The sequence below is a fragment of the Lagopus leucura genome, unplaced genomic scaffold, assembly GCF_019238085.1.
Source record: "Lagopus leucura isolate 7727_CA_CO unplaced genomic scaffold, USGS_WTPT01 Super-Scaffold_100070, whole genome shotgun sequence".
NCBI classification, from domain to species: domain Eukaryota; kingdom Metazoa; phylum Chordata; class Aves; order Galliformes; family Phasianidae; genus Lagopus; species Lagopus leucura.
The window spans coordinates 224,833-245,120 of record NW_024962312.1 but is presented as its reverse complement, the minus strand read 5'-3'; the positions used below and the strand labels follow the sequence as shown (position 1 = coordinate 245,120).

Genomic DNA, 20,288 nt, shown 5'->3' with positions numbered 1-20,288 from the left:
TGCACTGCTTATTGTATGGCTGGGGCTACGAAATTGGAAGTATGGCCTGTGTTATACTGAACATGTAAGCACGTGCTACAATGAAGACCACATTTACAGAAAATTTTCTTAATATGAGCACAACTAGAAGAATGTTGCTCCCATCTGCCAGCAATTACAGAAAACGATAGCATATCTACAAAGCCCTTACAAGCCCTATCTTTACTGACAGGAATACTACTTGTGTGCAATTCCTTTACTAGACTTTTGTAGACACAGGATAATCTATCTCCCAGGTATTACCTCAAAGTCAATAAACAGTAAATTAAAAATGAATTCCAACTCATAATCACAGATTTTACATCCAATGCCATACAGATTAGCTTGTCACAGAACATCCTGCAAGGCATTTCCTGCATTAAGTTTCCACTTAATCTGTCTGAGACAGACTTCCCATTTTCTCAGAGATAGCAGCTTTTAATCAAACCAACAGCACTGTGAAGCATGCCTGATTATATAGTATTGCCTTTTAGTAGTCTCATCTCTATTCAATGTACATTAAGTAAAAGGTGTGTACTTTAACCAAGTTTTGCTGAGAAAGGTTGGATAAGGTCAGAGAGAACCAGGATTCTGCCAAACAATTCTACAGCTAAAAGAAAACATTTGCTAGTGAATGTATCACAATCTCTCCTATCAGTGTATAGGAAGGATGAATGAGGAAAACACTGATTAAAATAAAAAGTCACAGAGGATGTTTCCCTGAGCATTAAATTAGTGCAGACCTTAGAAAGCACAATGTAAGTCACTGTTACAGAGTTTGAGTACATCTGCATGGGCAGGAAAGCACCCTGTGCAGGCACTGCTGTGTGCCTCTCAGTGCAATGGTTCTGAGATACAAATTGCAAGTATTTGCAAGGGAAATTTAGAAGAAAACACCTTCTGGAGCTAAAGAAATTATCTGCAAACATGCAAAGAAGGGATTTTGTAAAGGAAGCACATTCACTTTCTAGTGAGCCTCCATGGAAAGAAGTGGGGGGTACTAAGTATAAACTTTTCTCATCTTAGCACAGTTGAATTTATTCTGCAGTGAAGCAGCTAGGAAATTTTAATTTATCAGTTTCTATGTAAAGACAGTAGAAGTCTAAAAACAATTTGAAAGAGTAAGTGTAGCATTCCACTGTTTTGAATGTGAGCTAGAGAGATGCAAACTCAAGTGCCAGCTAAGACCACAGAGAGGACAGTGAAGCTTCCCATGTATAGGAAGAGTCAACCTCTTATGCAGTGTGGAAGGAAGAAAGCTGCTAATTTCTCAAGACAGTTCACAGAAAGTGTGTGACATGCTTGCAGCTCTCTCAACTCTCGTTCATGATTTGTAATAACTAAAACTAATGGTCACTAAAAACAGAACTGTAAAATACTACCTGACTCTGCAAAATAGGCACACAGTAAAACTTACAGCATCATTTTATACTTTGCAGCACATTTCCTCATAAATACCCACCATCACAATCACAAACATCCTGATGTTTAGTTATCTGCCTTTCATTACAGCATCCCTGTCTCCAATCCAGCACTGTCTCTGGCCTTTTCAGCACGTGCCAACCCGAGTGAAACAACAGAAACAGATGTGATCAGGGCCCACCTACTGACAGCAGAAGCACAGAGCTCTCCCTCAAACTTTTTCAGTACTGGCACTGAAAGCTTTCATGCACTGCAGTCTGTAATAATTCTGCCGCCGTCTTCATTGGACTAAGATTACATTAAGGACAGTGTTGAGCAGTTTCTGAATGTTGAACATGTTATATGAAAAGAACATCTATGAAAACCTGATGATAGAGTGATAATCTTCTCCCATAACCTTAGCCACACATTACGTAGACAAATAAATGGGACCAAAAAACATTTTTATTTTCTTCAACACTTTCAACAGAAGTTCAGGAAGAAATGGAGCTTGGCTGTGTCATTCATCATCTGACTCAGGCCAGACAAGGATTTTAAGAAAGAATCAGGATGAGAAATGGACCAGAAGAGAAATCTGGATTTTGGAAACGTCAGTGGGCGCCAGAGAATCACCACCTCCCTAGCCTCTGCAAAGGGGACAACTGCAGACACCTCTGCAGAGCGGGGCTCTATTTTTGTGAGATTTTTCTTTCAGCCTCTGTGGCTCTACTGGGAATATGTGCTTTAAGTTGAATTTATTTCAGTAAATTGTCATGAGCTTTTAACAGCTGGGGATCACAAAAAAAAGCACATGGACCAAAGCATTTCTTACCGGAAGGTGGCTAAGAGGCACATCCACCTGGCCCAGGAAGTCGTCTCTAGTCTGTCAAAGAAAAGAAAAAGCAGAAAATAAGCAATTTTACCCATGAGGTCCTCTTTACACCAGAGAAGTAAAAAAGGATGAACACCAATCCAGTCACAATGAAGCAGGAATAAATACAGTTCTGTAGAATTCAGCTATTCCAACAGAACGCTCTGACACTTCAAAATGGCTTTTTAGTCCACAGCGTGGGTGTTGAGTGCTGGTGAAATTCCAGTGCCTCCTCTAATGACCTATGCATAATTCAAAATACAAAATGATAATCCACTCTGTGCATGAATTCTTGGCTCAACACACATTTAAAAAGCTGCATGACATAGCAGTTCAGCATGTGTTCCTGCCCAAGCTTAGTTACTTTTTTACCTTTAGTTTAAGGAGAACCTCACATTCAAAACTAATGCGGAAGGGAGGAAAAACTAATGTCCCACCAGTGAAGGTACAGCTGCATGAATTGCAAACAGTTTCCCCTCAGCTAAGAGCTTGTAATTTTACCAAAGAGAAAGCAGGAAGTAGAACTTGTTGGCAGCCTCATCTCTCCAGCGCCCAGTGACACCTGATGATGTCTAAACAGGTGGTACCCAAGGGCCAAACCACCCATCCACACCTCCCACCTCCCACAGCACAAACATTGACACAGCGCTTCTCAGAGCACTTCTGGCAATCACGGAATCACAGAATGGCCACGGTTGGAAGGGACCTCAAGGATCACAAAGCTCCAACCCCCTGCCACACACAAGGCCACCAACCTCCACATTTCATAGCAGCCCAGGCTGCCCAGGGCCCCATCCAACCTGGCCTTGAACACCTCCATGGATGGACGGGGCATCACAGCCTCTCTGGCAGCTGTTGCAGCACCTCACCACTCTCATAGCAAAGAGCTTCCCCTGACATCCAACCTCAATCTTCCCTCCCTCAACTTCAAACCATTTCCCCTTGTCCTGCCGTTATCTCCCCTTTCCAAGAGTTGACTCCCCTCCTGTTTGCAGGCTCCCTCTAGGTACTGAAAGGCTGCCATGAGGTCACCCCACAGCCTTCTTTTCTCCATGCTGAACAAGCCCAGCTCCCTCAGCCTGTCCTCGTAGGGGAGATGCTCCAGTCCCCTGATCATCTCTGTGGCTCCTCTGGACCCTCTCCAACAGCTCCCTGTCTTTCTTGTGCTGGAGGCTCCAGACCTGGACACAGTACTGCAGATGGGGCCTCACAGGAGCAGAGCAGAGGGGGACAATCACCTCCCTGTCCCTGCTGGCCACCCCTCTGCTGATGGAGCCCAGGAATGTGCTTGCAAGGACAGAAGAAAAGGAACAGAGCATGTTAGCAGAGGTGGACAAAGAGGATAACTTCCAGAGGGAGAACACATACTGTCATCACTCAGTAAATCCTATTCTCACCAAACAGTGATTCCTGATCAATACATACAGCGGCAGTGGGTGCAGCTGTTCTAGCAGAAAACATCTGCATCCTGACCACACAGACATTTCTGTTCAAGCTGTGTGCCTTCTGAATGCTGCTCAGGCATTACCTTTCTCACTTAGGGACACCTCAGAACTGACACAACACTGAGCAGCTCTTACAGTTAGCAGTTGCCAGCACTATATACTAACGCATAAATAAGAAATAATTCCCTTTGAAACCAGTTTATCTCAAAACCAGAAGTTGCCTGCGCTACCCTGTGCTTATCCCTGTTTTCATACCTCACCTAAAAATGATGACTTCCAGCACCTCAATCTAAATTTGACTGCTGAATATGACATTTCCAAAGGAATGAAATTTTGGCAACAGACAAGACATACAGTAATTAAATAACATACGTGCATTTGCTTTGCCAATCACTGTGCTGGATTTATATCTGGTATTCATTAATCTTCTAAGATATTGATTTTCAAAATAAAGCATCTTGCATTAATCAAAAATCAACTGTCTGTCAGGGAATACAAATTCTGGCAGATCCTGTTAATGACACCAGATATCAGCCCCACTGAATTCCAAAGAACCTGCGTTTATTTATACCCCCACTATGCACAGGATTCCAGGAAGTGCATGCTGCTGCTCTGAAGCCAAGTTTACATATTCCTCATAGCAGAGCATTAAGTTTAATATTAAAATCCATATTTTATATGATAACATAATAAGAACGCTGTTTCTGTTACAAAGATAGCATAACCCTCTGACCCCTGGAGACGGACACATGGCTGTGCAATATACTCATACAGCAATGCAAAAAGAGCACCTGTACAAAGGAGCCTGTCTTTTCCAAATTTAAATAAAAACAGCAAACAGGCTTTTAATTACGGAACTGTGATTATTAACTCACTCACTAACTGCTGGAAAAACCTGGCAGCATGCTTTGCTTTTAGAGAATCAACAAGCTTCTCACTTAACATTGGCAAACACCACCCATCTTTCACCTCCCTTCAGTGGGATTTCCCCAGTGTCAACTACTTGGAAACAAACACCTATCCCTATATCTGTTCATGCAACTTTTTTTCAAGAAAAGCAAATCTCACATGCATGGAAAACTTCCAGGCTGGTTACTGTTCCTCTGCTTTGGGACAAAGGCTCCTGCAGCTGCAGCAGCACTGCGTCCAGCACTCTGCGCAGGCAGGGCCAAAGCTTCAGCTCCTCCTGCTGTCCTGTAAGACAGGGGCTGGGGGTGGGGGATACTGAGGAGGGACAGAACCATGACAGCTGACCTAAACTGGCCAAAAGGATATTCCATACCAGGTGACATCATGAGAAAAAATTATAGACGTGAGGGGAGGCGGCTGGGGGTGGGCTGCAGCTGAGGGGTGGGCTGGGCATCAGCCAGTAGATGGTGAGCAATCGCGTTGTGCATCACTTATTTTGTAACAGAGGAACATTAGGGCTGCTCCAGAAGTAATGCCTCCTATGGTATGGCGCTGGTCCACCATGTCAGAGGCAGATGTTGGTGGGAGGGCAGTAGAGGTTGAACCTTCCCACCAATATTCCCCTCTATCCCCTTACAACAAAGGGGCAGACTGACAAAATGGTGAGACCTCCTGAAAGCTTTATTTTTATTTGGCACTCCACATTGCAAGTCAGCAAGTATTCGCCACTGTCGTTTCTCAATTGGAATTAATAGAGGACCAAAGACTAAAGATGCCTGAAAGTAACAGAAAAGCTCATGATTACTGAGATAGTAAATCAGTATTATTTTTTAAAAGCCATATTTACTTTATTTGGTTTCAAAGAGAATGCAAAATCTCATTACTCCAGATTCTGCCCTATTTTCATGCTAGTTCTCTCATAATGAAAAGCAATCATTTCTGTTCTGTGTCGGAGGCAGAAAGACACCATCTATTTAGGAAACTCGAATCTGTCCAACCGTCCCCCTTAGTTATGCAACCATCTTGCAGAAAAGTAATACCAATGCAGAAGTCCTTAAATTTCTCTTTGGTGTGCTCAAAGACAGCTGGCATATTGGGCATTCTCTACACTACATTTTCTTGAATGCACACAAGCTGCTCCAATTACATCAGTCATCAAATCCCAAGTGCAGACACAAATCTCACACGTCCAGCCAATCACAATGGGAAAAAGGATGCGTCACCTTGTTCGTACTGATGATTGCTTAATGATCACCAAATGCAAACATTATGGCTGAGAGATGTGTCCAAACACTACCTGAGCTCCAGCAGCTCAGGGCTGTGCCCACTGCCCTGGGAGTTTACTAGGTGGAATTGTCTGTAGTCACCTGAGGAGGTATAGAAAGGAGTCCGTGCTTTTAACATGCAGAAGTAACTCGCGTTATTTCTGGCTTTTGAGACACCGCCTAAAGTTGAATTTATCTGATTAAAAATTATTAGAAATAATTACTTCTGAAACGGCTAGAACTCTTCTCTGATTTTAAAAGGTTGCACTTTTACTTGCATCCCAAATGCTGACAAAACAGACGCTCAGAAATGTGGTGCTCTTAAAGGCGTAGCCAAACAGAGAGCAGCAGTTGCAGCAGCTCCAACTGACTGCTTTCAGATTTGGAAAGGCATCGCACTGTAAGATGTTTTTCTCATTAGCAAAGCTGCCCTCAATGGGAGGTGCTCCAGCAGCAGAGCAGACACCCCGCTTCCAGCCCCTGCGCATGCCCATACATTATTCATGTCTTCTGCAGATCTCACCGATCAAAAATTAAAGACGTTTCAGTAATTCTTCCTACAAAGCAAAATGTTTTAGAAAAAGTATTTCACGTTGCAGAATTGCTTTACTGTTGAGTGCATTATTTACTTATCATGAATGGCTCTACTGAATATGAATATCCATGAAAGTCTGAGCCAGAGCCACAGCTCAGTACCAAATAGTGACATGGAGATGGTCCAGCATCTGTGTCCACCTGCGAGCACACAACCATAGAACACAGAACACATCCTGGCAGCATGGGTTTCTTACTGTAAATCAAAGCAAACATATAGCAAAACAGCAGACCTTCAGTTCATTTCCTCAACACTTACCCAGTTGTTCATTTGTGCAGTAATAAAAGGACATTTACTGTTCCTTTAATGGCCTTCACAGAAACTTCATGCAGCAACAGCCGCTGCAGCTACTTTCATTTAAGTTTCCATCTTTTCTTTCTCACTGCAAATCCAGCTCTGTTGTCATGACAAATTAATCTGAACGATGCCTTTAAACTATGGATTTGGTTTTTCAGGAGGAGTTATTGGGGAGCAGCGCACTGGAACACCAGGTAAAGCAGGCACATTAATGAGTGCCAGTAGATTTGTATGCAATATTCTGCACTCGCCAATGACACCCCACAGAATACTGCTGAACATCCAAATGAGCCTGTTCTCATTCAGCCGTATCTATCACATTAAGACTTCATTACTGAAGCCCTCTGGTACTGTTTCCATCCATTATGGGTAGTTAACGACAAGTCACTGCACAGTGGCTCCTGGGATATCGTGTACACTTGCACAGGCCTCCTCGTGGCTGCATCTTATCTCTGACAAGATAAGAGCACTAACACCCAGGCAGAGGCCCTTCCCTGTGCTGCACATAGCAGCACTCCGAGCAGCTGTTTCAGAAAGCAGGCAGCACCACTGCAGTTGCAGATGAGTGAGAAAAGTCCGTTTCCCAGTATGCACAGACAACCGTGACAACCAGATCCTTATGGAAATGGATTAAGTACATAAGCATAAATGATTTAAATTCTAAAATATTTGCATTCTGCTGCTACTGCTTATTTAAACCCACTCAGAAGCACTGGGCACTTATGCCAAAACTTGATGCATTCCTGAAACGTGAGCAACATCCCCAAAAAGCTGTGGACAATGGCAGGGTAAAGGCAGCGAGTTAAAGATTTATTCCCTCAATTACAACAACACAGCTTCTCTGCTGGGTCCTGGCTGTATCCAAACGTGGGCACATGGGAGCTCTGTGTCCTGGTGTGGTTCTCAGTGACAAATGGCACCCTGGAGCCTGCAGCATGCCACAGGTGTAAGAGGGCTGTGATCATGAAGAGGATCGTGTGGAAGGTGGAAGGACAGGTGGACAGCCTACCAGAAACTGAATACCCTGGGACAGTTCTGTTCCATAAAATGGGAGGGGACAAACGAAAAAATACAACAGAGAACACTGAAATGTGCTGCAGCAGTGGGTTCTACTTGCCGTGCTGGGCTGCCTTAGCTCTCACAGATTGCTTTCTATGTTAAATCCCACTTAACTTTCTGTTTCTGAAAGCTGATTGTTCGGGATATTTCAAAATACAGTTATGAAATTGACATAGAACTGTGACTTTTTGCAGTGGCTGTCAGGAACTTTTGTTAGCAATCATATGATACCTTAACAGGACGGAGCAGTACCAAGCGTAAAGAACATGGGAATCTTCCATTTGGAGGATGACTTAAAATGGCGAGATCAGGGCTACTGGATGGTGTCACTCCCCTACATCTATGAGCATCTGCTGGAAAACAGCTGCTCCTCATTAAAAGGATTTATGGCTTTTGTTAAGTAACAGACATACATACATAAATATGTCAGGAACAGACACACAGACACCTCCAAGATAGGAACAACCAAACCACGGGGAAGGTGTCCCAGCTGCCTACTGCTGTGCTATTCACAAGCACTCTAGCAACTCTACAAACATTACTGAGTGACCCAATGCTTTCTGCCCTCTATGCTGTACGTCTGTGATCCTCTTGAAATTAACTGTGCATTGGCAATGGAGCAAGAAGTGGAGGCAAAAGCATTTTTTACACTGGGCTTGTATAAGACCACACAGGATTCACTGGGGAATCATTGCCACGTGTCTATGAAAGACATTAAAATTCTTCACTCTCGCATACTAAGAGGGATTAAATCTAGAAAACCAAATTCAAAGTAGAAAGACTTTAGATGGAAAGCTAACCTTGGTAAATCAGAGAGCAACATCTAGCCGGGCAGACAGCAGAAGGGCTGTGACCAGAAGATTATGGTGTTCCCCAAAGCACCAGGAGCTGCACTTCATTGCTGGGACTTTCTCAGAGGCCCAAGTTCTGCATGTGCTCAAACTCTTTTTGCAGTACCTCCTGCCTGCACAGAGCAACACATGTCCCATGGACAGAGATGCTTCCAAGCAATGCCACAGGGAACTGATGGAACAAGGATGCATGAACTGGCTATGTCCTAGCAAGCCTATTTTCTCCTTTCAGACTCACTTGCTGTGCAGGAGAGCACAGGTAACACTCAGAAACACGCAGCTCACAGAACTACAGTGAATCAATTGCTGAAAGAGAGCACACCTGCTAATGATGGGAGTGGGTGAGGTGTGCTTGGGACACTCTGCAGTGGGGTATGACATTCAGCAGATTAAAAAGAGAAAAATGAGCTGACACACTGCTCGTTAATACTGCCTTGTACTGCAGACACCACAAACTGTGCAAAAGACCCACACCTGCTGCCACGGCTTCTTCTCCTACCAGCATTGCTTGGATTTCCCCTGCACTCACCTACTTATCCTTCCAGCCATGCTCAACCACCAGCAGGAGCTCCTCCGCCATGAAGCCCAATTGCCAAGGAGACAAAGAAAACGTGGAAGCATCAGGAAGCAGAGCGGTGAGATAGCAGCAGCACAGCAACTGCAAGCAGGCTGGCATTTAGTCAGGCGAAGCTGTCCAAAGCCACTCAGTAAGTTACTTTAACAGCCTGATCTGAGCAGCACTTGTGTTCAAGAAGGCATGCACTTGGCAGTATCTGAAGTAATACTTGTTCTTTAATGATTTTCCTAATGTTTAGAAAAAAACGCAACTGACAAATAACCTTGTAAGAATGCTAAATGCCACCTGTACTTGGCACAGGAGCATTTTGTATCTGCTATTTGCACTGAGCAGAAGCTGCCATTCTCTGGCCAGAGAGAAGCTGAAGGAATGCCTGTGCTGAGGCATAGAAATGCTGATTAATGGACAGTTAATGTGGGTTGGCTTCATGAGTTCTTCAAAGAAGTGAGCAATTCACAAAGACACATGCTCAAACACCTCCTCTCCTGCCAAAACAAAGAACCTCACGAAAATAAGACCAGCTAAAATTCAGAGGTTGGAAATAACACCTTTGTTAGTATCGGAAAGGAGAGCCAATGTTCCATTTGCCTTGCTGGTTTCTCGTGTTTTCAGCTCTGAAACACATGCCCATGCCCACATGGGTCCTGTGAGACCTTGGGCAGGAGCCACTTCCCCACCGGGGCTGCTGTGCAGAGCGCAGTGCCCTGGTTTGGAACCATGGTTTACGACTCCTCAGAAGTGACCTTTAGGGGAGCTGACATAAACCAAATCTGTGTTATTTCCCTGGCTCACGTATTATGTCAGGAGATCAGAAACACACTATTTTTAACTACTTCATTTGTTAAACAATTTTCTTCTCTCCCTCCTGGTGGAACACAGGAAGTCATGAAAATTCAACTTAGAATACTGACAATCCCAATTAATTAATTCCTTACAAAAAAAAAAAAGAAAAAAAAAGAAAAAAAAAAAGAGAATTACAAGTTTATGCTGCTCAGTTCAAAACAGCTTTTCTAAAGTCTTTGTGGGAGCAAATTATCCACTTAGATGGCAGCCAAACAGTGTGCATGTGGCGATACAATTTCTCAGGGTGAAGAAAAAAGACCAGGGGTGAAAATGTTGAAGGTATTCTTATAATCAAATACCGACTTCTTGGTGTGTTCCCTGCATGAAGAGTGGATGCATATACGGCTACTGTGGGTTATAACAAAAAAAAAAAAGAATGGCATGAGGGCCAGTGGCTGCAGAAACACTTGCTACGTATATCTGGCCTGTAATGCTGCTTCCCACAGAACTCAGGAACCATACAAAAGCAGTCAGGGCTCCCTGCAGCTCCAGGCTCTCAGAAACACAACAGAAGGGGGAGAACATCACATCAGCTCCGTGGCGAATGGCACCAGCACTGCACATCCAGGGCTCCGCATTCCTCTCTCCCTCCTCCTCCTTCTGCATCTGCTTTGGCACCCAGCACAGCAAACCCAACCGGTGGCACTGCCCGATCTGCACAGCCCCTGAACCTCAGTGCTGCGGGGCAGGAGGGCATGGCTGTGAGGCTGCTGGTATTCTGTCCAGCACCTTTCAGGTTCCCAAGCACTGTTCACTGGCTCTTTAGCAAGAGGTATGGGGGCTGCGTGTGATAGTCTGCTGACCAAAACAGGTGTAAATAAGTAAGTGAGTGAAGCAGCAAGCATTTCAAGCTGTTTGCAGAGAGCAGGTCACATGGCAGCTCTCAGAGACAACAGGCAGTGCAAACCCTGCTCACAGACCTATACAGGAAGCCCCTGTTCTCCTACACTGAAATGCACTCCCCAGTTAAACTGTCCCCTCCATTTCCATGTGCCTCCTGCTTGCGAGAGGAAGCGTCTGAGGTACAACCATACAGCTTTCCCTGTCGTAATACCAGATAAGGAGCACGCTGAATGAACACTGAAATAATGCCTATTTTTCAATATCTGGATAAATTAAGGGGGATGTTTACATTCAAAAGATACTTGCTCCTACTGCGTCATCAACACTCACTGATGTAATAGGAAACTGAACTATCTCACTTTTTTTTTTTGCAGGCATACAGCCTGCAAATCTGGGCAATTAATTGATCCAAAGGCATCCACAAGTCAGCGCAGAGAGAAGCAGCAAACTCTGCATATAAACCCTTCTCCACCCCATTTGTTTTTATCTCTCTTTACAGGAAAGTAAATATGAGAATCCTGGCCTAATGCATTGCTAGTTCTCTGAAACAGAAGCACAGCAAGGCTTCCTGGTGGGCAGCAATAGCAAGGCACTATGCACATGGAGCTCTTCCTTTCAGTTCTCCCATTACCAACACAGTGAGCAAGATTTGCTTTCACTTTGAGATTCTCATTAATGTGGCCGAGGAATATTAAAAAAGAGTGGCATCAGACAAAACAGCATCAGCTTCCCACATCCAAGTGGCTGCCATAAGGGTTCTCAGTACTCAGTGACCTACGAAGAACAAAAAATTGTATTTCCCTCACATAGCTAATATCCAGCATTCTAATACAGAGAACTGAAAACGGGCAACAGGCCTAAAGCAACTCCACAAATGCACTGATTTCTGAAAACCCCTTTTGTTTTGGCTGCAGGCATCAAATAGTAGCTGCTATTTTGCATTTTATAATGCATGTACTACCTACAGCTTTCAGAAATTGCTAGCATACAGCCTCACTTCAAAGGAATAGCTCTTGGATGAGATTTATTTCATTGTTGATTTTTTTATGCCTAGAATTTGACTCACAAAAGCATATCCTGGATGTAGATTACATCCACAATGAAAACCAAAGTTTTAAACTCCACTTTCATTAAAATTCCAAACATTGCTAATATTTACTTGCTCTTTTTCAGTGCTCTACACTGAGAGATGAAAGCTGTAACAGAGTTGGTGCCAACTTCCATCTGCTGAAATCCAGAATCTAAACATTCATCTTACAATGCCTGTCTTTGAGGTTCTTAGGGAACTGTAGTATCATTCATCGTGGGATCAGGAAAAAATAACATATTTTGAATAAAAATCAACGCATCCAGCAGTCAACTTCATCACATCTCCATCAGCAGCGTTTAACAAATCCTCAGGGGCTCAGTAACACAGAGAAGTGTGCTCATGAAGCTTTGTTTCCACACCCAGCAGGTTGCTCTGTGCTTTGGGGTGCACTGTGCCAGCCCCCACTGCCCACCTCCCCTTCTGCCCCTCCATATCCTTTTAAAAGGGCTCTTTGCTGCTCTGCCTGGCATTGCACCTGGGCTGGAATTACTGCTCTGCAATCAGTTGGGGATTTCACCCCCACTTTAGTAGGTACACATTTACACATGTATACATTTACATGTATGTTTATCTTGCAACTTGTGTTAGCAAGAAAACAAAATACAGTCCCCACGTGTGTACTTGCACTCATCTGCTGTAGAACACCTGAAAACCAGCTGCACTGGTGACAAACTGACAATTTGAGGGAGGCAGCCTTCCAGATCTCTGCAAAATAGGCCCTGTCTGCCAGTGGGCAATTTTCCCACAAAGACATTTTATATGAAGACCTGAACAGGCTTCTTTAACACAGCAGCGTTGGTACCTGAGAACTGGATCTTGGTTCTAACATCCTGCATGGATTTCAGATCCCTGCATAGCATCATCTGTTGCAGAAGATGAAGCCCTGACAATACAAAAACTGTCTACTGTCAACTAAGGTTTACAATAAATGAAGACCAACATGGCAGCACCACGCTGCTGGGGATTCAAACATCCTTTGGTTTATCAAGTGTGCTTGTGAAGGGATGCAAGCCCTGCACTGGGGAACAGTGGCACTGCATGCTTCCACTGCCTATCATAGATTGTACTCTGGCAAAAAGATCCTAAATTCCCATTTATACACACTACAGTTCACTTGGAGAAATCCATTCATTTCATCTATCATACTTAATTTTTGCAAATTACAAACACTTCCTAACTTTGGACAAAAAACAGCTTGTTTTTTGACACTACACAACAGCTTGTTTTTTGACACTAATACAGACCTGGAAGGCCAGAAATTCACCACACGCAGCTTATTTGCTGCTCCTGAGAGAAAAAAAGGAATAACTTCTATTAAAATCTCCTTTGCTGCAAAATCCAAGTGTACCAACAAGTGGTGTTTGACCAGGTGCATTACATGGATGCAACGCTAATGCAACTAGCATCTGAGGACATCTCTGTGTTGAACTTCACCTCCTCCTTAAGAAGACTGAAGGTTAAAAGGTCACAGAGTATCTTGTGAAATTTCTGAACTGGAAAAGAAATGCTGGTGATCTGCATTAAGGAGGCAACCAAGAGCTCCTACCAGTGCTTTGGAGCATGAGCATATTCATGTGGGTTTTTTTTTTTGTTTGTTTTTTATTAACTTAAAAATGCAGAGAAAACTGCAAAAACTCAGATCTTGCAATTCACGCATTCAGGAAGATGCTCTGCCCAGCGTTCAAAACACAAAGTACAGCCTACTGAATTCTGGAAAGCTGCTTGAGAATAAACACACTGCTACATAACTGCGAGCTGCATCCCCAAACACACTACAGTCACTCCCAGCAAGTATGGGTCACTTGTGTTTATAATAATTTAGCGTGCTGGCAAGCTGTCTCTGATGGGGCTTCTAAAAATAATGAAGTGTTGGTAACATGGGTGCTCCACAGCCCCACTTCCTGATCCTTAGAAGAGCCACGTGGAGGAGGTTCTGCGCCAGCAACAGAGTTCTGCTCCATTTACACTGAATCTGAAACGAGTGAATGTCTTCTGGTAACACTACACCATGCTTGAAGCAGATTTGAGCTAAATGGTTGGGATATTTGTAACCGAAAGACTTTTCATTGCAGATGTACTAAAATATAAGGATATTACTGGTAGAATGCACAAAACATGAGCTGTGGGGTGTGTGCCGACATCCAGGATACGTGCAGAATGTAGTGGGTGTAATTCTTGACTTTGATGATGCTTTGAATTTTATATAGAAGCATGGAGATAGTTAAAATAACTGATTTAATATAACTTCTTCAGATAACATTGCTATAAACTTATCACAGAATCACAGAATGGCCTGGGTTGCAAAGGAGCACAGAGCTCATCCAGTTCCATACCCCTGCTGTGTGCAGGTCACCAACCAGCAGCCCAGGCTGCCCAGAGCCACGTCCAGCCTGGCCCTGAATGCCTGCAGGAATGGGGCATCCACAGCCTCCTTGGGCAACCTGTGCCAGTGCCTCACCGCCCTCTGTGAAAATCATATGTGGATATGTGTGCTTTGTTTACAGGGCATGGAGCAGAAATAAATTAGTAACAGCTCAAAGCAGAAAATCCTTTGGATAAAAGCAATCATGAACTGTTGTAAACTGACTCCTTGTGGAGGACAACTGTTGGCCAAATGCATGCAGGCTGGATGTGGCTCTGGGCAGGCTGGTCTGTTGGTTGGTTGGACCCTGCACATAGCAGGGGGTTGGAACTGGATGAGCACTGTGGTCCTTTTCAACCCAGGCCATTCTATCATAGAATCACTTAGGTTGAAAAGACCTTAAAGATCATTGAGTCCAACCACGACCTAACCATAGTACCCTCACAGCCCTCCGTTAAGTCATGTCCCTGAGCACCACATCCAAATGGTTTTTAAACACATTCAGGGATGGTGACTCAACCACCTCCCTGGGAAGGGAGGATATATGAACAGGCAAGCCTATCCCAGTGCTTAACAATCCTTTCTGTAATGAAGTGCTTCCTGATATCCAACCTAAACTTACCCTGGCACATGATTCAGATATCTCAAATAGAGATATTTGACAAATATCTCTAATGCTGAAGCAGCTTTCTATAATAAAAGCATTTGAAAGACATGCCCCAGTGTGTTGTTGCCAGCGATCTGCTGAACACTAAAACTGATGCTGACAACACAACCTGCTGTTGCCTTGCCTCTGTTTGCCACGGATGCTACTGCTCTTTGGGAGCACATATTCCTTCTCAGCAATAGGGTTAAGAATACCAGCGAAGACACTGCTGATCTCCTTCCTGGAGCACTGTCCACACAGGTCCTGCTGTGCTGCAGGCTGAGAGGCAGCACACTGCACATCTGAGGACAGCAACGCTGCTTTGGGAATGACGATACCAAGGTCTTCAGCCTCAGAATTTGCTGTTCCCACACTTCCTGGGCAGCGCAGCACCCAGCTGGGTGCACACAGCAGCAGAGGATTTGAAGGGAGGGAAGGTGAATTTTTTTCCTTCGTGTTTATTCATTCTTTTTGGCAGCAGAAAGCTGCACAGTCACACTGCTGGCTTTATTAACATCATTTTTTCTGCACAGAGCAGTAAATAATGCCATCCTCTTAAATGAAAAAAGCAAACCAAAGCAAGAAGATGAAAGCACCAGATTTTAGATGGATGCATGCAGCAATACATTTTGCAACAAGTTTTAATCCAGAAACAGAGGCAATGGGATAAATTTGGATTTAGGACAGTGTATGAATAACAACAGTCACAAAACGTGTGACTTCAACTCAATTTCTTTTCTCAAGCAGCTGAACAGTGCAAAAAGCAGTTAACACCATATCTGTTTTATTACGGGTGGTTTTCTGTGCCCAGTGCCCTGGCTGGCACCTCCAGCATTACAGCTGTGTCAGCATTTCCATTGTAAATTGTGGGCCTTATAAACTCAGCTTTACTGAGATCACTGCATACTGGAACTCAGCATACAAATTTCCATGTAGGAGCAAGTACTTTATTACTGCTATGAAACCAAAAGTGGTGTTATTTCCAGCTCTTTTCTTCAAGATTTTTTTTTTCCTGTTTACTTTGCAGAGAAATACTGAATGATACAGCCTGTAGCAAGAAAACCAACAAAGAATGAAATCCAGAACAATTTTCCATGAATCTCTGGGGATGGGTAAGGACACTGTGCTTAATTCCTGACTGTGCTATGCATCTATGTGACTGAAGTAGATACACAACATAGATATCCTAAATGTGCTTGCAGCAAATTTCCCACAGCTAGATAGGATATCACAGAATCTGTGGCCCCAGGGGAACAGCAGCCTCACCCCTACCTGCAGCTGCCAAAAGCATTCTCATCTGCACAGCACTGAGGCACTGCAGCCATCTGCACTCCTGGTGCAGAAAGCCCAGGGCAGAGCTTCACAGCTCTGTTCACTGAGCTGATGTAATCATCTAGCTAGGGCAGGTAGCATCATTACTGCTCTAGAAATGCCCGTTAGGGTCCAGACAGCAGTCCCTGAAGGAGGTCTCCAGATCTGGACAAAGGATGTAAAAGGATGGAATTGCTGTGTGCAGCACCAGAAGGCAGAGCAGCCTCTGAGTAGCAGAGCACGTCCCACACTATCCATCCGCCACTGTGTGTGTCCAGTGAGTTGTGCTGGTCCAGGATCCACGAAAGGACTCAGACAGCTTTCGGCTTTCTGTGCCAGAAAAAGCTCTAATTCCTCACTATGCAACCCCTACAACATAATTTAGCAGGTAAGCAGTTAACAGTGTGACTTTCCTTGGTGCCTGCCATATCGAACCACGTGGCTCTCAGTAGCTGCTGCGAGGAGGCAGGCAGCCCAGGGACACAGAGCAGGACAGGGCAGCCATGTGCCAGGGGGTTTCAGGTGGGGCACAGGGAGCAGAGTGCTGCTGGGAGCTCCCCACGTCTCATGCCGTGCTGACGCTGGGCAGAAGCAGAGGAGCAGAGGTAGCTGGTGTAGTTAGGAACAGGATGAGTCTCAGGTCCCAAGAAGTATCAGCCTGGGGCTAGTTAAGGATGAAGAACCTTACGCTGTGCACTGAGCACTGTGTGAAGGACAGCACTAAAAGGAAAACTGGGATTTCCCTCCTCCAGGGACTGGGCTAGCACTAGATCCTGAAACAGAACCTCCTGAATGGTTCCTTGAATGAGGGAGGGGGAGTGGGAGGTAGAAATCTCCCTTTCATTTTATTTTATTTTTAAATATTCCCACCAGTTTTTCTTGTGAAGATCAGCAACACATAACCCACTTACTGTCCCAGCACCATCTCAGGAAAGAGATTTTCAAGGCATTACCATAGTTTACACCAAAACATGGAAGGATCTGTTTCACTGAAACACACAGATCAGTTTGCATATGAAAGAAAAACAAATACAGCCCAGAAGCAATTTTCATCCTAACCCAAATGTCCCATGGTTTGCAAATTCCATGGTAAAACACACAGTATTTATTCCTGCTCTGCCTCTCACTGTCATAAAACAGCATGGACAGCCCTGGTATAGCTCTGCCAACTCTTGTGTGGAACTGCCACAACCCAAAGGGATCCAGAAATCTGAAACAAATGGAAAGCAAAACCACGGAGGAAGCGGTGCCTACAGATGGGGTCAAAAGCAAATCCATCAACCCTGAAGGACTGTAAATGATACATTTATTTCACTGACTTTCATGCCTTGCAGTGATTTGGAAGTTTCTTCCTTAAATATCACTGATAACCCACGTGGCAATGCTACATAGGAGCAAAATTACTAAAGCAGTCACTGACAACTGTCCTGAAAGACACATAATTCTGGAGACTGACTACAGAATTAGTACTCAAGCTAAAAAAGCACAATGCTTGTTTTCATTAACTGGTCTGTATTTTATATTTGAACTTTCTCTTCCAGTGTGTAGAACTAAATAAAGACTGCATTTCAACTGTCTGATTCTGGGTCAAGCAAAAACATCCCAAGACTTCCACATCACAGACTACAAGCATGTGGAGCACTGTGTGGCGACAGCTTCTGACCAAAAATAGGGAATAATACAAGCTCACAAAAAGTTAATTGACATTCTTCCCGTTCACCCCTTTACTTGACAATACATGATACTGGACATCACAATCACATCTCTTTTCTGACAAACTGCTGTCAACACATGCCACTGATGGCTCAGCTATTTGTGCTTTCATGGGAGATCCATACACGTTTACGTAAGTTCTAACAGATGTGATATTAACTTGAAGTCAAACTGCGGCAGAAATATTGTTGTATGGCTTCGCTGAAAGAAAGTCACTGCAAGCACTGTGCTCTTCAGACATCCACTTCTATTCCTACACAGAGAAGTCTGTCATCCACAGACTCAATTCAGCATTATAAGCTACCCTCGTAACACAGCTGAACACCAGCAAATAGTCCCCCCTTCGATCAGTGGGTTCATGGACATGCATTCCCTCAGGTTACACCAGTGATGAATAACCCACAGCGTGACTGGTCAGAGAGGTCAAACTCACAGTGCTTCTGCTGGGACAGAACTGAGGATGGTGCTGACACGTCAGAGCAGCAGCAGCACCTGACTGCGTGGGTCGCTACCTTCCTTCGCCAAATTTTGTCATCTTGGAATTATTTTCCAATTCACGGAAGCACTGTGGTAAGAAGTTAATAGCAGGCACTTACACTAAGCTGGTATCACAAGTACGGAGAGTGGTGAGGGGAACAGCAGAACTAAGAGAAGCTCACAGCTTTCCTCTGCAGAGGAAACAACTGTCAAAATACATTGTGTGCCATCATCATATAGCAAGGCATTAAAGCACTTTATTATGTAAGAGTTGAGATTTTCCTCATCAGCAACAGCACTGTGGTCACCTAACTGTCAGCTGCTAACTGCTGATTTCATGGGAGGGCTCCTGCAGCTCTGCCCCAGTGCAGTGTTCTGCACACAGGAGCAACCTGTGCTCTGTTGATGAGAACTGCTCCTCATAGGCACGGACCTCACCATGGCCACAGCTGAAGGCAGTGGCTTCACATGAGAGTGGCTTCATTAAAACGCTGCAATTCCCCGCTGACATCCCAGACATCACCAAGTTGTGAAAGGTGCACGATGTGTAAGTAAAGGGCAGAACAGTGCAAGAAGCAATGCTGCTGCCTTCAGGAGAGCACTCTGCGCTCACAACAAAGCTCATCCCAACATTATTTTAAAGGAAGGAAGGAAGATACGTGCCGACTTGCGAAATGTGGGCTGGCAGAGCCAGGACTTGTCTGTGCTGTCTGCCAGCTGAACGCAGCTCAGCACCACCACAACATCAAGCACTTTCCATTTTTTCAGTAACAACAAAGATGCCTTTGTCCAGTCCCAAACAGCCATCCAATACTTTGGATTTCTGAAGGGTTCCCCACAGACAGAGATATGCACTCAGATCCCAAGCTACAGACAGTTTGTTTGCTCTGTGCCACAGGATATATGTACACAGCGTGTAAAATATCACAGCAGTCAAAGGAGTCTGCAAGCATGCTGCCACAAGAAAGACAACTGGGCATAAGTGTGTCTCTTAATATTCTCTGACAACTCATTATGAAATGCATCCCGCTTGCCCTACAACACTGCAGACAGCAGACACAGAATGGCCATAACCACTCAGGAGCAGCAGAACTGCCGACGCACGCTGAGTGTTCCACTGCAGATAAATACGGCAGCAGCAGCTGCTGCCTGCAGCCCCAGGCCCAGGATCCACCACGTACACACAAAGCCATGTAAGTGCAGGGTGCCATGTGGTACCCTCACAGCTCTAAAGCACGGCAGTGTAACAGAGCACACGCTGCAGGCACAGCCCTCTTCAGCACCGTGAGGTGCAGATCAGCACTGGCACACACCTGTGGTTTATATGCCGATAAACCACACCAGGCTTTCAGCAGAGCACTGCCTCCACTTCCAACGGACCTGCCAACCAGCCACCCTGGGCTTGTTAGAAATAAGAGAAACATCGCAAGATTTACACTGCAATTTTATTTTATTTTATTTTTTTGTTAATTTGATTTTTTTGCACTGAGGAACGCACTTTCTCTCAGAGTGAGTGCCCCTGCAATTGCCATGCTTCAGGGATGGCCAAATTGATTTCATGCGGTAACTAAAACCAAGAGCGTGAAGGAACAAATTGCTTAATTCTCTTCTGGAAACAGTGAAGCACATCTTTGGTATGTGACTCATTACCAGAAAAGTGACTCTGGGGTCTGTCACCTTTCAAAACAGGAGGACCCCTGCAGGGGCACAGGGTG

At 44.5% G+C, this 20,288-nt stretch overlaps 1 protein-coding gene across 4 annotated transcripts in view; it reads right to left on the bottom strand.

The window, feature by feature from the left end:
• NEDD4L (NEDD4 like E3 ubiquitin protein ligase) overlaps positions 1–20,288 on the bottom strand; it is a 135,098-nt gene that overhangs the window by 38,913 nt on the left and 75,897 nt on the right. For all 4 annotated transcript variants that reach the window (XM_042886988.1, XM_042886989.1, XM_042886986.1 and 1 more), the window contains one exon: positions 2,252–2,302. In XM_042886988.1, coding sequence (XP_042742922.1) covers positions 2,252–2,302 — 51 coding nt within the window. The remainder of the gene's footprint in view (positions 1–2,251; positions 2,303–20,288) is intronic.